At 42.1% G+C, this 18,112-nt stretch overlaps 1 protein-coding gene across 3 annotated transcripts in view; it reads right to left on the bottom strand.

The window, feature by feature from the left end:
- Window positions 1–10,926: 10,926 nt before the first annotated feature.
- LOC103094634 (zinc-alpha-2-glycoprotein-like) overlaps window positions 10,927–18,112 on the bottom strand; it is a 61,422-nt gene continuing 54,236 nt past the window's right edge. Inside the window, exons 6-8 of one of the 3 annotated variants that reach the window (XR_008915609.1) lie at window positions 16,844–17,410; window positions 13,437–13,469; window positions 10,927–12,623 (exon numbers count right to left, since the gene is read on the bottom strand). Coding sequence is in view for 1 of the 3 variants with exons in the window: in XM_056813863.1 (XP_056669841.1) it covers window positions 17,106–17,410 (305 nt within the window). In the remaining 2 variants the exon portion in view is untranslated. Of the gene's footprint in view, window positions 13,470–15,368; window positions 17,411–18,112 lie in introns of those variants that run through there. The other 2 variants (XR_008915610.1, XM_056813863.1) reach the window with 2 other exon arrangements.

Below are 18,112 nucleotides of genomic sequence, written 5' to 3'. Positions count from 1 at the left end.
CGATCCTTTCCCATTTTTATATTTTGGCTAATACTGTCATCATCTTGTGGAATAGACTCTTTTCTTCCTCCAATTTCCATCCATTGAGTGTCTCCCTTTCTTTAGTCATTTATTCAAGCTACCTATGCTGCTTTCCTCTAATATTAAGTGAGTAAGGATGGTCTCTCTCATCAAATTTCTCATGGCACCTTCCTCAGATCTTTTGCACTTTCCTTCACAGAATAGTTATTTGGGGGCACATCTTCATCCTCCTCTCAACAGGAGTCAAGTGACTAGTGAATGACTGAGAGAAGGTTAGGGTCGTCTATAAATTCCCTTAATCAATTCTTCTTCCTCCTGGGGTTTCCTTTTTGTGTCCTGCTCATAGACTGAGGTCTAGCTAGCCTGCTACTTGATGTACAGTTTTGCTCACTTCCCCAGTAGTGGCCAATCATTGGCTCACCACCAACAGGCTGCTCTGGGATGGAATCTCTGATTCCTGGGCCACCTCTTCAGTGTGAGAGGGTGGAGAGGGCTCCAGACACCACAAAACCCAAGAGGATGAGACTGGAAGAGAAGACTGTCTGCCTAAATAATTGATTATGAGGTGAAGAATGGCAGAAGGAGCAGCAAGGAGTGAAATCCTTTGAGTGGATGGAGGGATGACTGGGGTTCTAGACTTTTTTCTGTGAACTCTCTCCCGCCCAGCCACTTCCTCTCCCACTTCTCCAGGACCCCATTACACATGAACATCTCGCCTTCCCTAATGTCAATATAGGATTGTGGTTTGATGCAATGGGATTTCTGTCTGGTGGAGCCTGGGCACATGGAGCACCACGTATACAAGATCTCTAACCCCCCAGTGTGTGAACAGTCATTCCTTAAGCCTATGACTATGAGATCAGTTCCTTTCCTGACCACATACCTTATACTGCTAGACCTGAGCCAATGGCTAGAGGGGATATGAAGAAAAAGCATGGCTCTGCCTTTGAATGGATCCTCAATCAATCAGCAAACATTAATTAAGGGCTTACTATCTGTCAGGCACTGTGCTAATTAATACTCGAGGTACAAAGAAAAAAGTAAAATATAGTCCTTGCTCTCAAAAAGCTTACATTGTAATGAGAGGGACAAAATGGAAAAGTATATGGAAAAGAACAATAACTAGCACTTATCTAGTGCTTTATGGTCCACAAAGTGCTTTACAGCTATCACATTTGATTGTCACAATAAACCTGGGAGGTCAGTGCTATTATTATCCTCATGTTACAGATGAGGAAACTGAGGCAAACAAAGGTTAAGTTACTTTCCATGGTCACAAAGTTGTCTTAGGTGAGATTTGAACTCAGGACTTCAACATCCACTATGCCGTGCACTTGCTAAAAAAGCAGAAATAGGATAACCTTAAAGGAGAAAACATTCACATTTAGTTTATTTTTATTATTTTTGTTATGGTTTTTCATTTATGTTGTGGTAGTCTCTGAGCATATTGATTCCTTTATTCTGCTTACATCACTTGGCATCATTTCCTGTACATCTGTCAGACTTTAGGAAGTCAAATTGGTTGATTTTCAGAGAGCAAAGGTGGGTCCTTCCAACTAGAGCCCAATAATAATGACTTTAGTTCTTAGTAAAGTTCTACAAAGTATAGGGGGTGTAAAAAGTCTTAGTGCTTTCAAGAAAGTAGGGAGGAAGCTAAGTGGCTCAGTGGATAGAGGTCCAGGCCTAGAGTTGGGAAGACCTGGGTTCAAATCTGTGCTCATGAACTTTCTAGTTGTGTGACCCAGGGTCAATGAACTCTATTTGCCTAGCCCTTGCAGTCCTATCTTTGGGTTGTTACTAGGACAGATAGTAAGGATTTTTTTCAAAAAGTCTTAGTGATATTAAAGCTTAAAATTGTACCGAGACTTTTGAGATACTTAGTATTTTTAAAAAACATAAGATGTAGAGGTACATCCAACTCACATGGTGGATCACCCAGCAAAGCTACCTAATGTTAAAGGCATTCTGTGGATCAATTTCCATTCACAGTCAGTTTGTGAGCCCCCACCAATGTGGTTACATTTACTAGTCACCCAGAAGGCACATGCAATTAAAAAAGGGCACTTAATGAAAGTGCATAGTAAGGGGGCATCTTGGTGGTGAAAGATTAAAAATTAATATCCAATCACTCCAAGTATTATATTTTATTATATATGTTATATTTTATAAATTTATTAATAATCACTTGTAGAGGAAAGTAAAACCATCAGTAAAGAGAAGTTTAATGGGACTGCAAAAGCAGAAGAAAGAGGAGGGAGAGAGAGAGAGAGAGAGAGAGAGAGAGAGAGAGAGAGAGAGAGAGAGAGAGAGAGAGAGAGAGGAGTTTCTGAAACTTTTATCTACAAAATGTAAAAACATAATATGGGGATGAAAAAGGAATGCTGGGAAATGTAGTTCAAGGGTAAAAAATTCTAATTACACAGTGGCCAAGCGGATTGAGAGCCAGATCTAGAGATGGAAAATCTTAGGTTCAAATTTGTCCTCAGATACTTCCTAGCTGTGTGACCCTGGGAAAGTCACTTAACCCCCACTGCCGAGCCCTTACTGCTCTTCAGCTTTGGAACCAATACTCAGTAAGATGGGAGATTGAGTTTTTTTTTTTCCCAAGGGGCAGAGAACACAGTAAGAAAAGTGGAAAGAAAACATGTTCCCTATAAAGTTGGAGCACATTTTCACACACACACACACACACACACACACACACACACACATACAACAAACAATCAAACAATGATAACAGCCTTAAGGAAACGGGGAGAATACACCCACACGAGCACACACATAAGTAGCATGGTTGGTCAAGCATGTTCATGAAGGGCTGATTCATGTCTCTAATGCTACCAGGTCACTCATGGCTTCTGTGATTTCATTGCTTCCCCAGCGCTGGTCTCTTGAAGACCTGGACGGCAAACACGATCTGCTCTTCTGGTCTCCTCTGCCAGCAAATAATCTCTGCTAAGCACTGCTCCTTGCTGGTCTCATGTGTCTGCTGTCCCTTGTTGCCTCACTGTCTCCTGGTCATTGCAAGTTGCTGCCCACTGGAGTTCTACTGGCCATGAGGTGGAGGCGGTGGCCCTCTCTGCTGGGGGCCTTGCATGGGTGATACTCTTCCTCATTAGAGGATACATGCATCAGGCCATTTTACTTCCAAAACACCTCTTAAGCACCAGAAGCTTTTCCGCACCAGTTATATTAAAAAGGAGACTCGATATATCAACCAAAGCATCGGTATTTGTTAAGCACTTACTTGAGTGTGTGCCAGAGAAGTGAGTGCTGGGCATACCAAGAAAAAGTAAAGCTAGTCTCTTTCCTCAAGGACCACTGATTAAAAGGCACCTTATTAGGGGACAGAATGTTCAACATGAACAGATATCTAGAAGCAACCACAATTTTAAATCACGTATTCCTGGAGGCAGGCACTGAATCTCTCCCATCAGACCAAGGGCCTTCTAAATTCAATGGGATTTTGATCCCGGAATGCCGCTACTGGATTTGTATCCCAAAGAGATAATAGAAAAGGGGGAAGGACCTACTTGTACAAAAATTTTTATTGTAGCAGCTCTTTTTGTAGCAGCAAAGAACTGGAAATTGAAGGGATGGATCTCCATCCATTGGGGAATGGCTGAACAAATTGTGGTACGTGTTCATAATGGAATACTTTACTGCTAAAAGATAATCAGGAGGATTTCAGAAAAAGCCAGAAAGATCTGCAGGAACTGATGCAGAGAGAAACAAGCGGAACTGGAAGAACATTGTACACGATAACAGTGACTGGATGATGTTCTTTGGGGAAAACTCAGCTACTTTCAGCAATGCACTAATCTGAGATAATCCTGAAACATTTATGATGGGGAAGGCTCTCCACCTCCAGAGAAAGACTGTTGGAGTCGTCTTTCACATCAGTGCATTTATGGCTTTATGTTGGGGTTTTGGTTTTGTATGTGCTTGCTCTTACAACAATGACCAATATGGAAGCATGTTCTGCATGACAATAAAAAAAATAATAATAAATTCAATGGGAGGAGGACTGGCCAATGAGGGTCCATTCTTTAGAGGAAGCACCCTACACTCTCTCTGCCTGGTACACAAGGAGGATTGATGGGATGTCTTCAGGCAATGCATAATGAAGGACCCCTCTCCTTGATTCAGATCATTCCGGCATTCTATGACTTTCCTGTTGGTTTACTGAATGGTGAGGAAGCCTTAACTGGCTACTGAAATGGCTAGAGTAGAATGTAAAAGGTTAGCTAGATGAATTTTCTTTTTCCTGAGAGCAGCTATGGACCATTAGGTGGGCAACACAGTGAATGCGAGCTTGTCCCTGAAAATATTTGAGAACTGCAACTACAAACTCTTCAGAGTTATCTCTCCAGCCCTGAGGGGACAGTTCCCATCCCCTCTCTGAGCACCCAACCTGCCAGGGTGGTAGAATTTCAAGATTGTTGAACGTAAACATTCATATAAACATTAGTGTGGCCGCTGGGTAATCCAGTGGATAGAGTGCCAGGCCTAGGGTCAAGAGGACTTGGGTTCAAATCTGGCCCCGTCACCTCTTGGTTTTGTAACCCTGGGCAAGTCTCTTCCCCCCAATTGCCTAGCCCTTACTACCCTTGATTATAAAACAGAAGGTAAGAGTTTGGTTTTTTTAATCACCATCCATCCTACTTCTGTGTCTCATCAATTTGACAGTTTTTTCTTTCTTATCAACCGTGGGAATTTCTTCGGTAAATTTACTTCTCAATTTCTTTCTATCTTAGAAAAACCATCAATGTTCCTGGAACTATATGGTTCTCTGCTCTGGGTCTCCCTGAGGGTTTTCTGCTCTCCCCACAGGCTCCATTTCATTTCTGCTCCCATGCCATTCCTCCTCCTATGAGGAAGCTAATTCTGCCTGGTGAGAAGATATCCACAGCAGTCATGATAGGAGGAGAGAATCCTGGTTGAGCTGTTACTCACTCAGATAAGAATGAGGGATCAGGAGCCTTTGAAAATAAAGGAATTGTGAGATTAAAATGAATAGATACTCAAAGGATTTATTATATAGGATTTAATAATAATAAAGTGAGAGAGAAAGGGGTTAATTCAGCCAAGTGAGCAGAGCACAGAGCCGGAGAGACCCCCACCTTCCCCGCTTTACCAAAAACCCAAGCTCAAGAAGAGCTCCACGGCAGCGTGGGTCTCAGCCAAATTTATCTCCCAAGCCACCGTACATAAAATGAGGACGTCACTTAAAAGGATGCTGGGCAATGTAGTTCAGGTGAAGCCAATTTCTATTTGCGCAGAGCCACATTTTCAATGTAGACAATATTGGGACTTCGGTGTTTAAGGAGAATCACTTTCTCCAGCTGGGATATTGATAAGTCTACCAGGAAATTGCCTACAGATTAGAAATGAAGACTTGTGAAAGGAAAGGAGCTTCATTCATGTTCCACCTATTCATGCTTTGTGTGGTTTCCTCAGCTGAGCCCAAGGAGGTAAGTCAAGGAGGACCAGAGTAGAGAGATGAAAGGAGGACTCAGAGGCAGGTCACAATGTGCATGGAGCACATCATCTGTGCATCCTGGTGAGTGCTTTAATCAAGCTTACTAGTCAAATCCTAGGGAGCTAAGCAGTAGAATTCTGTAGCCCCCTGCCCATGCCCATCCCTAATGGTAAATGGCCAAAGGAAGAGGTCTTAGTGGATATACTCCCCATTTCCATTGGGAAAATTACAATCCTCCATCCCTATTAACTTGTTGACTCTTCTACTGCATTTCTGGAAAACCTCCTAAGAGACCCCGAGTAACCCTGAGCATTGCAGCAGTCTTCATTCTGGTGCTGAGCTGTGCTAAAGTCTTCATCAAACAGAAGAAGAGCAAGACAAGTGTATATATAGGCAGAGAGAAAGGGGTGAAAAGGGAAAATCATCAGGGGACGATAGAACAAGTTTCTATTTGGGGGGCTGATTATTTGAAAACCTGGACTTTGTAAAAAGAAGCCTAGAAACAAGCCACCTTGAAAGTATTTTAATGCAACCATATAAAAACAGAATTCTGCTACCCATTCTTCCATATATATATGGAAGGATCTACGATAAGGATCTAAGATAAATCCTCCTTGACTTACCTCCTTGGACTCAGCTGAGGAAACCACACAAAGCATGGATAGGTGGAACATGAATGAAATTCCTTTCCTTTCACAAGTCTTCATTTCCAGTTTGTAGGCAATTTCCTGGTAGACTTATCAATACCCCAGCTGGAGAAAGTGATTCTCCTTAAATCTAAAGATATATATTTTATATTTCCTTAGATGAGTGGACAGAAATCGAATGAACCTTTCTTTTACTTTCTGCTCAAGCTCCCCATCATCTTCTGCCAGAGATTGTTTGGTTTCCTCAACTTCAGCCCAAGTTTGTAGCCACCAATGCCCAAGTCCTGTTCCTCTGGCAGTGCCTATGGGGAAAATGGGGCTCCTTTGTGCCCAGGGTTGCCAACCCTTTATCCCCTTACATCTGAGTTTGGCTCTAAGACTCTGCCATCTTATAATCACTAGTGGGGACATCTGTTAGGGAGAACCTGCCACATCCTGGCAGGTATAAGAGTAAAGGTGAAATGGAGCTTGTTGTGAAGAGAGGAAACCACAGAATATAATAACTGCCAGGTGTTTGGGAGAGGTGTAGAACAAGGACTGGCACAGTGCCATGAACAAAGGTGGCTTTTGCTGGTTGAATTAAGTTGATGGAAGGAAACTACTAATTCTTACTGGGTAGGTCCATTCTGGGGAAGCTCTCAGTTTGGTGAGAGAATGAAAGTCTGAGTTCTCAGTGAGTCCATACTATGATGAAGGAGATAGTCCCTGCCCTGATTAATCTTGTGACTTAGTGGTGGAGTGGCAGTCCCTGACTTACTCTTCCTCAAAAATGGCAATCTATCACCCTATTCTTTTTGTTTATTCTGGTTTTCCTCCATGCCCAGGGATGCTCTCCATATTGGGTTTCTAATTTCTCTGAATTTCTTCAAGATTCCAAAACCTAGATTTCACCTTTCATACAAAGCTTTTTCCAGTCCCTGTACCATCCCTACCCATATTCCTGAGTGATTACTTTCCATTTCCATTATATTTATATATACATATATATATATAGTAGTAGTCTCTCTGTAACTGAGGATGACGATTGTCTTTGTGCGTTTTCATCTATGGTGTATAGATGAGTGTGCACAAAGATACTTGTGGGTGAAGGATATTTAAGTGGAAAAGTCAGTGCACAGAGATAGTACCACTCTCTCGGCGTTGGAAGCCTGGGTCCAGTGGCATGAAAAATCGTTACATCTGGAGACTTCCTCAGCTGCATTGGATGGCCATGTTGTCCTTTGTGCTCCATCATGCCCTAAGCACTCCATAGTGCCTTGCTGCGTCGCCCTCTCAGCCGTTGAAACTTCTTGTTGGTTTCTTCTGTCTGTTCTGCCGAAACAGTCTTCACATGCTGGGTGAGCAAAGCCCTGGTTCACCAGGAGTCGACGACCCAATGGCTACCCTCACAAGGTTTAGCCGGCCTGTCGAAGCCGTTGCCCGGGGTGTGGCTGCTGCCACATGCTAGCAGCTACTGGGAGCCACAAGCGAGAGCTGGGGGTCAGAGGCTGGAGAGCTGCCCTAGGAGGGCATAACAAGCCCTCCATACCAAAGATACTACCCCTCCCTGAGCACCCCATACACCCCATATATATATATATATATATACACACATATATACATATACACATATATATGTGTGTGTGTGTGTGTGTGTGTGCGTGTATGTGTGTGTGTTGTGCATAATGGTTATTGGCTAGTTGTAGCTCTATTTGGAATATGAGCTCCTTGAGGAAGGGGCATTTTCTGGCTTTTTGTGTGACCCCAAGGTTTAGTACAATTTCTGACACATAGTAAGCACATCATAAATGCTTGGTACGAGGAGATAAGAGCAAAAGTCTATTGCTCTGACAAGAGAGTGAAGTGCTTGATGGGGGCACCCAATCTCTGCCTTAAAGAAATCGCCAGGCAAAAACTGATGAAGCAAGTCTTAGACTTCATCTGGATAAGGAAACTCTCTCCCAATGCAGGTCTGCCATCCACTGGCTCTACAACACTTAGTTCACTCGACAAACCTCTCAGACTAGAAATTATGTAGAAGGTATTGATCATTGAGTTCAGTCTCACCATCTTTCTTTGCACTCTATCACACTGCTAAAAATGTGGCAGGCTTCACTGGCAAATGGCAAAGAATTATCAGGATGGGATGTCAGCTATTATTATCCAAAAACTCTGGTTAGTTTAAATTCTTCATTTGATAATTTATCAAATTCTTCATTTAGAAGATCTGATTCTGTTATTCCAAGTATCTCCATTGTTACTGATCAGGAAATCGCTAAACCAGATCTTCTCAAGTACACCTGAATAGGGTGGAGTAGTTTTAAAATTCACATAGATTAGAAAATTGAGTACAAAATATGACTTCCTCAAGGTGATGCGACTAACTAACGACCAGAAATAGAATTAAAGATGACTAGCTCTAAAGTTAGAGGCTGGATTCAGATCCTTCCTCCAAAGCTTTCCTGTATGACCTTGGACAATCTCACTTGGAATTCCCCCTGTGACAATAACAATTGTTATTAATATAAAACTGAAATTGACAAAGTGCTTTCTTTATAAAGTCCTTTAACTTTGGATTGTTGTTATTGTTTGGTAATTTTTCAGTTGTGTCTGACTCTTCATGACCTCATTTGGGGTTTCTTCTCCAGCTCAGTTTACAGATGAAACTGAGACAAAAATGACTTGCTCAGAGAAATATAGTATCTGAGACCAGATTTGAACTCAGGAAGAGGAATCTTCCTGACTATAGGGTCAGTGTACTATTTACTGAGCTACCTATCTGTCCTTAATTTTGTTAGTGGATTTTAATCTTATTTAGCAGGTGAGGAAACAGAAGACCGAAACAACTTCCTTGAGGCTTCATTGCTAGATAAAGGGCATGAATAGGACTCTAGAACAGATTTTTCTGACCCTTTCTATTGACTTTCCCATTACTCTAGGTCAGTGATGGTGAACCTATGGCACATGTGCCAAAGATGGCACACAGAGTGCTCTCTATGAGCACATGCACTGCCTTCCTCCCCTCAAAACCTCTCTCCCCACCCAGTTTGTTACTAGAAAGGCAGAAGGACTCAGGTGGAGTTGCTCCCTTCCCCCTCTCCACCATGTCTGATAATATTTTTTCACATCATCCACCCCTCTGCCCAGCAGCCCAATGTGTGTGCACAGAGGATAAGGTGGGCAGCTCACAGGTGGCAGAGATAGAGGGGAACAGAGTGCTCAGGCTACTCCCCTCACTCTCTCTTCACTGGTTGAGGACATTCCTCACTTCACCTTATCCCTCTGCCCAACAGCCCAATGGGAGCACTTTCTCCCTCCCCTGTGTGGGATAAGGGATGGGTCAGGGTGCCTGGCCCTTGGTGCTAGAAGACAGCACATGATCTCTAAAAGGTTTACCATCACTGCTCTAGTCTTATCTCTACCTTCTGTGAAATTTATTTCTGCTTGGAGTCTGAATACATAATATGTGGTCACCAGAGATTTAAATTTCTAAATCCCAAATGAATTACTAAAGTAAAATGAATTTATGGTAGTTTATTTACAATAGAGGGAAGATATTAAAGAATGAGAGACAGAGAAAAAACTCTGGCTTCCTCTGAGGCAGTTAGAAATTTCTAAGCCCCAGCCAGGGAAAGAGAGTCTCAAGATGATGGGCCTTTCCTGAAGGCTTCACACCTCCAGAAAGGTGGGGTCACTAAGTCAGCCTTTCACTCACCAATGATGACCATCTAAATGGAAAGTCTGGGTGTCTGTCTTCTGATCGCTCCTCAAGTGTCTGTCTCCAGTCTCTACTCTGAGACCAACTCTGAGTCAGAGAATCCTCCATCCAACTTGAATCTCGAATTGAATCTCTTCTTCTGGCTTCTGATACTCCTTTTAAAGACCTTTTTCTCTTGTGTCACCTCCCCTAAATTTCACATCTACTAATCACAGCAGATGCTCCTCTCCAGGACTGCCCACTCTTTAGTTTTCACCTTCTTTGGTTAGATTATACCTTTTGTAGTTACTTAACACCTTTTGTAGTTAAAATGGGTAGATCTACTTCAAATACTGAGTTACCACCTTTTGGGGATTAAAATCTAAAAATAGATTGTGGATTACAATTCAATCTTCCCAATAAAGGAAGAGCTAAGTATCTTCATTGCTACAATCAGGAGAGAGCTAAATCCAATCTTCACACTCCTCAGACTGATCCCTAGCTCCAGCACTTTCTTTCCACAGAGGCTCAATTTGGAGTAGTAAAAACTGCCTTTGGTTAAGAGGCACAGGTCTGAGGACCCTAATATAAATCTAGAATTGGAAAGGGTCTCAGAGGCATCCACTTCAATCCTCTCATTTTACAGATGAGGAAACTAAGGTTCAGGCAGGGATATTAAATATGAGATGCTATTATGATAATAAGAATATGGAACCAATAGAGGTTGCTGTTCACCCTTCACTTTTGAAGAGGACCAATGACTTCACAAGATGACTTTTTAGAGGATTTGGGTAAATTTTCTTGATAGGGATCACTCAGCAGGGATTGTGACCTGCACCATTGAAGGGAGCACACAGACCCTAGCCATCATAGATCCATTGGAGAATTAAAATATCATGATAATAATATGATTAAAGCAACAGGGAGGAGATGGCCTCAAATAGAGACTTCACAGAGTTAGGGATTTGGCACTGACCTGCGATTACATGGCTTATTGGGATTTATGAAGATATTTTGTGGGGTGGAATGTCGCAACGGAGTCTCATCAGAGATGAGTGGTGAGAGTTAACAAAGAATTAAAAGGAATGACACGTCACCAGCAAGTTACTAATAGTCTTTATTCCATCATGCTCTCCTTCAACAAGCTTCAGGCTTCAGCTCCTGCTTCTGCTGCCCAGAGCCAGAAGCAATATGTATATTTATCTACTCTCTACTGATGTAACTCATTATGGGAATCAAATGGTCAACAAAAATAATTTTTTTAAACCCTCATCTTCCATCTTAGAATCTTTACTGTGTATTGGTTCCAAGGCAGAAGAGTGGTAAGGGCTAGGCAATGGGGGTCAAGTGACTTGCCCAGGGTCACACAGCTGGGAAGTGTCTGAGGCCACATTTGAACCTAGGACCTCCCATCTCTAGGCCCGGCTCTTAATCCACTGAGCCACCCAGCTGCCCTCCCAACAAAAATAATTTTGACTGGAACCAGGGAGGGAATAATCCTCTGCCTCAATGTCCTTATCTCAAGGTTTCTCTTTCTCAAAGCTGTGCCCTTTTCATGACCCTTTACAAGAATTTCAGGAGAAAAGGGAAAAGCATTGGGGGGGGGATTTAGCCCCTTAGTCCCCCACAATGGCTAGAGGGAATTCCTAGGTGAGTAAATTGTAAATTATTCCTACTAATGCCAGTCAGTATCTCCTCTGCAAAACGTTGTTCCTATTGATAGAATTGTAGTCTTGGAGTATCACCTAGAGAAAGAGGGAGGAAGTTACTTGCCCAGGATCACACAGCTTGTTTGTTTCAAAAGTGAGACTAGAACTTCTTGGCATTGAGCTCTACTCTTTATCTACTCCATCATGCTATCTCTATTAATGTAATCACAAATCACATTTATGTCATGCTTTAAGGATGATGGAACATTTTCCTCACTAGAACCATGCGAGATCATTAGGGTTGCCAAGTTATTTTTGCCATTTTACAAATGAAGAAACTGAGGCCTGGAGAGATTAAGTGAGTTGTTCATGGTCATAAGAGCAATACCTGTCAGATCTAAGATTAAGACTCAGGGAACTTGACCTAGAACTTAGTTCTTTTTCTTTATTTCTTTTTAAAATTTAAAATGTATTTATTTGTTTCATTCAAATTCCCAGGGATCTCCCTTCCCTCTTCTCCTCCCTGTACTAGTGAAGACATCATTTGAGGAAAAGATGTGTGTCTATATAAAATTTTGTCTTCCTTGGTTTTATTTAGCAGTTCTTTCTCGGGAGGTAGTCATGCAAGTTATTTTTGAGAATGTTTTTGTTGCTGTATATAATGTTCTCTTGGTTATATTCATTTCAGTTTTTATAATTTCATGTAGGTCTGTCTATGTTGTTTAAAAAATAAGCTGCTCACAATTTCTTATGGCAGAGTAGTATCCGTTATACTAATATGCCTCAATTTCTTTAGCCATTCCCCAATCGATGGGCATTTCTTCATTTTCCATTTCTTTGCCACCAAGTTCTTTTTCCATTAAACTATACTTTCTCCAAACACTTTGGGGAGTAGTTGAGGCGAGGAAAGTCATCCAGTCAGGGAAAAAAGCAGGAATTGACTCAGTTGCTCATGCAGACAGCTTAGCCTAGAGCATGATTTTAAGGCAGTCTAGTTGATGTCAAGGGATTCTCTTGTTTTGATGCAGAATTGCCTTTTGTATAGATGGAAGAGGTAAATAGTAGATCCGTTGCCAATGTTGGGTTGGTCTCTCAGAGCAAGCAGCAAGGCTGTATATCTCAATGTGTCTGAGTGCTCAGCTGAATACCTAAAACAACAACAACAACACTGGTTTTTCCCTTGCTCTAGAAACATATGAAGAATTATCCATACAACCTCCACCCAGAAAAAGGCAAACAATAATGATGATGATGTTAATAATATTATTATTATATTATTACCACTTATACAGCACCTATTGTGTTCTAGGGGGGCAGTTAGGTGGCACAGTGGATAGAGCATTGGGCCTAGAATCTAGATCTGTGTACCAATTCAACCTCTGATATTTACTAGTTGTGTGACCCTGGAAAAGTCATTTAACCACTATTTGTCTAAATTCCTCATTTGAAAAATGGGGGCACACTGGAGAAGGAAATGGCAAACCACTCCAGTATCCTTACCAAGAATACTTCATTGAAAAAAATAATGTTGGACACAATTGAATGAACAATAACATGTTATAGGCAGGTACTAAGCACTTTACAAACATCTCATTAGAGCTTCATAACAAATCTAGGAGGTAAGTGCTATTGCTATTCCCATTTTTGTTATTTCCAGCAACTGACAAACAGATTAAATGACTTTCCCAGGGTTACAGAGATAGTATTTGTTGTGGGATTTGAATTCAGATCTTCCTGACTCTAGAGCCAGCACTCTATTCACTGACACCTATTTGCCTTGGGTCAGATTCTATGTCTGTATTCCACTTTCCCTGGGGAGACATCCTGATTGCAGATTAGGAGTGAGATTAGGATGCTAAAATTTCCATTAGCTGATGTTGATCCTCCCCAGAGTTCTCCACAACTGATAACTTCCTTCCCTCCCCTGCTCTGTTCCAAACCTCTGAGCAGGGACCCCTCACCATCCATAGTAGCTTGCTCATGAGTCCTCTGACCTGAAAAGCAAAAAGAGAGAAATTTAGAGGCCCTGGGAATGGGCCATGAAACATCTGAAAGCAATGCTCCCTCAATCTCATCTTCAGGTAAAAACACATCTGATCTCAGTTCCATCATGTGGACCATCATGTGTCTCCCCAACCAAACCCCTCTCCTCATTAAAGACTTGATTTTTCTGATCATTTAATAGTTCTGTGTTTTTTTTTTCCAGTTCAACAGAAGCCACACCATAGGAAGTTAACAAGAGAATGAGAAGAAAGGAAATGGAGGCCACTATGGCAGGCATTCTCAAGACAAAAGTGGGAAGGATTATTAACGTGCTGTCTATCAGGCTCCAATTTACAAAATTTCTGGATGTGGTAGTGATGTAGTCAACCTAAAACACTAGTTAGCAAGTAGTTATCATCATACAATATGAAAGGGGCTTTCTATCTTGATCTCACAATGAGAAATAACTGTGTTAGATCCTTTATAATTTAATGTTTTTTAAATCAGTGATTTGGTTAATGGTGCAGATAATATGACCCTCAGATCTTTGGTTGATAGACAGGGCCAGGAACAAAAAGATCTTGGCAGCCTACAGCATTAAGTTAAATCTAAGAGGATGAAATATAATAGGGATAAGTGAAAAATCTTGTGCTTGGTTATAAAAAATTTTAACTTTACAAATACAAGCTGGGGGAAGTATGGATACATAGCAATTATTCTGAGAAATATATCCAGAAGAGGGGGTGTAAGTAGCCTAGAAACTCAATATGAATCAGTAAAAAGATGTTTCACCCCCCTCCCCAACCAAAAAAACAACAAACAATTGCATCTTGGGCTACATTAAGAGACACATAGCTTCCAGGAACAAGTAGGCAACAATCCAACTGTACTCTATCCATTTTCTCTGAAAAATTTTGTCAGCCTTCATCTGGGCACCCAGGTTTAAGAAAGACATTGATATACTGGGAAATTTTCATCAAGTACCCTGACTTTCTGCCAGGTTGGAACTCAAGGTACTAGGAAATAGAGATACAAACTCAAAGAATGAATTGATCCCTACCCACAAAGTCCATGTTCTAATTCCAATTATAAGGAAACCTTAAGGATATATAGAATGTGTAACAGGAAAACAAAATAAATAAACTCAAATGAATAAAAAGTATGTAAAATAAGTAAGCAAAAACAGAAGAATAATTTATCCCATAACATAAAATTACAAAATCAAATACTTTTGAGGACTTTTATAACCTGATAGAAAAAGAAATGAGCAGATCAGAATGATTCATGTATTAATAATAGCAAACACAAACTACTCTGAAAATTGCAAGATCTATAATAAATATAGGTAGTTTGATTACTCAGTGGATATAGCACTGGGTCTGGAGTCAGGAAGATCCAAGTTTAAATCCAGCCCCAAAACTTAATAGCTGGATAACCCTGGGCAGGCAAAACACTGTGTAATTAGAATCTTGTACCCCTGGACTTCATCTCCCAGAGTCCCTTTCCTTTTGTCCTCACCATGCATCCTTACATTTTCAAGATGTTTCTGTAACCCTGCCCTCTTCTCTCTTTCTCTCTCTCTCTCTCTCTCTCTCTCTCTCTCTCTCTCTCTCTCTCTCTGTCTGTCTGTTTCTCTCTGTGGATCTGTCTCTCTGTCTCTGTCTGTCTCTCTGTCTCTGTCTGTTTCTGTTTGTCTGTCTCTCTCTCTCTCCCTGGCTCTGTCTCTCTGTTTCTCTCTGTGGGCCTGTCTCTGTCTCTTTCTCTGTCTGTTTCTCTATCTCTGTCTGTCTCTGTCTCTGTCTCTGTCTGTCTCTGTCTCTGTCTCTGACTCTGTCTCTCTGTCTCTCTGTCTCCCTCTCTCTCTGTCTCCTCTCTCTCTCTCTCTCTCTCTCTCTCTCTCTCTCTCTCTCTCTCTCTCTCTCTCTCTCTCTGTCTCTCTCTCTGTCTCTCTCTCTGTCTCTCTCTCTCTCTCTCTCTCTCTCTGTCTCTCTCTCTGTCTCTCTCTCTCTCTCTGTCTGTTTCTCTGTGGATCTGTCTCTGTCTCTCTGTCTCTCTGTCTCTGTCTGTCTCTCTCTCTGTCTGTTTCTGTCTGTCTGTCTCTCTCTCTCTCCCTGGCTCTGTCTCTCTGTTTCTCTCTGTGGGCCTGTCTCTGTCTCTTTCTCTGTCTGTTTCTCTATCTCTCTCTGTCTCTGTCTCTGTCTCTGTCTCTGTCTGTCTCTGTCTCTGTCTCTGACTCTGTCTCTCTGTCTCTCTGTCTCCCTCTCTCTCTGTCTTCCTCTCTCTCTCTCTCTCTCTCTCTCTCTCTCTCTCTCTCTCTCTCTCTCTCTCTCTCTCTGTCTGTCTCTGTCTCTCTCTCTCTCTGTCTCTCTCTCTCTCCCTCTCTCTCCCGGGCTCTCTTTGTCTCTCTCTCTGTCTCTGTCTCTGTCTCTCTTGCTTGCACAGTCCTGGAAGCTTCTCTTTACTGATGGTTTTACTTTCCTCGACTTGAAGTAATTATTAATAAATTTTATAAAAAATAATACTTGGAGTATTGGATATTAATTTTTAATCTTACAACACTTAGCTTCTATTTTCCTTAATCCACTAGAGAAAGAAATAACAGGATATTTGCCAAGAAAAACTCCATGGACAATATGGTCCATGCTAAGAGTCAGATGTGGCTGAACAATAGCAATACAAGAAGTTCAATGACTCTCCATGATCCCAGAGGACCAATGATGAAGCATACTATCCATTTCAGGCAGGTGACAGTTAGGGGTATAGAATAAGCCATACATATTTTTGTATACAAACATAGAAGGAATTTGTTTTCATTGACTATTCATATTTGCTATAAGATATTTGCTTTTTCCAATGGGGTGGGGGTGGGTTAAGGAAGAGAAAATAATTTGTTAGGTTGGGATTGGTTGTTTTTGAGTTTTTTAACCAGAGAGGAGTTACTAAAGAAGTAAAATGTTGCATGTACTTTCAGATGATGTTACTGTTGTCTTAACTGTTTCACTTTGCTATAAGAGACCACTCAAGAAGTGAAAGTAATAGGTAAATATATGCACTGTAAAAACAAAGCATTTCAATAAAGCTTTTTACAAAAAAACACCAAAATAATGAAATACAAATAGTTTGTGGAGGGGAGGAGGTTGGCACTAGTGGATCCTCTGGCATTGGGGGAAGCTAGATGGGCATTTTTCAGGAAAGTTGGCGCCAGTGAACTAGATAGCCTTCAATGTGGCTTCCAGCTCTGAGAGTCAGTGGCTTTTCTCCTTTAGAGAACCGTGTGAGGCCATCGAGGCAGTGTAATGTCCTCACTCATGATTTCCCTCTCTGTCTCTTTCCCTTCTTGCACTCGAACAGTGAATGTTTTCCTCCTCTCTGCACACATACACACCTGTCTTCTTCTTCCATACAGTGAAGATCCCAGCACAGCTCAGCACTATGATGAAGGCTACCAGGATGCCCAGGGCCACAGGCCAAGGATACTCCGAAGGGAGAGGCTTCGTGGGGACTGTATGAGGTGAAAGACCACAAGGAAATGAGGGCAGGAGTTTTCCTGGAGGACACTTGGGCATTGTGCTTAGTGAGACCATTTTCCTTTGAAAAGGTCAATAGAGGGTATCAATATTCCATGGTCAGGAATTTTTTGGATAGACTCAGCCAAATTGGAAAAGCCACTTGCCAGGGTATGTAACCGGCATCTCCAGGGCACTGTGCTGCACCACACAGGTATAGCCTGTCACTGTGTCACTCGGAGGGACTTCTAGGGTGACTTGAAGGTAGGAGGTGTCATCAGCATTGGGCAGAGTGCCACTGGACCTCTCTTGCCCCCACACCCCCAGCTGCTCATTCTTCTCCCAGTGCAGCTGGATGGAACAGGGGTAGAAGCCTGTGGCCAAGCAGGAGAGAGTGATGTTGCCATCTGGGTCATCATGGTGGGACACAGTCACCTGTGGAGGCACTGAGAAGACAATTCAAGAGAGAAGGATTTATGTGCCACTTGTCTCTCTCTTCTCTTACTTCCATCACCTCTCTAGTCTTCTCCCCCAAATGAAAAATTTGCTAAGGGGTACCTATTGGTATTTTGACTTTTTGCCAGCACCAGAACTTAGGATCAAGTTCTCAAACTGTTGCCTCCCCGCCCACTTCTCACACATTGGGGCTTACTTCCTGAAATTTGGGGTGACATAAAGAGTTTCTTTGGGGGGGGGGTGAGGGGAGCTTTTTGTTCCACCTCACAAATGAGCATGAATTCTGAAACCAGGCCTTAAAGATGATGAACATACCATCTCTGACCATTTATTATTATTTAAGTCATCTACTTGAGTTGACCGTCTTCAAGCCTGCCACTATGAAACCTACCTTGGAAGAATATGAGCCACCACGCTGATTTGTTAGCATCGGTTCCACAGTGCTCGGTGGGAGCGCACCCCTCCAACTTTGCCTTGAATGTCCCCTGGCCCCTTTTCACCCCACCTTCCAGGCTGACCCTCCCTCCTGCCTACCCACTGAAGGGGGAAAGAGAGAACCCAGAGCTGCTTATATACTTTGATCCTCAAGCCATTTCTTCACCCCTTTCTAGCCCATATCCCCACCTCCTCACCAACATCACCTTATCTGGATTTGGACACAGCTGTTCACAGCACTTGAATGAATAGGAAGT

Source organism: Monodelphis domestica, chromosome 1 (assembly GCF_027887165.1).
Source record: "Monodelphis domestica isolate mMonDom1 chromosome 1, mMonDom1.pri, whole genome shotgun sequence".
Classification (NCBI taxonomy): Eukaryota; Metazoa; Chordata; class Mammalia; order Didelphimorphia; family Didelphidae; genus Monodelphis; species Monodelphis domestica.
This window is presented reverse-complemented; position numbering and strand designations above follow the sequence as displayed.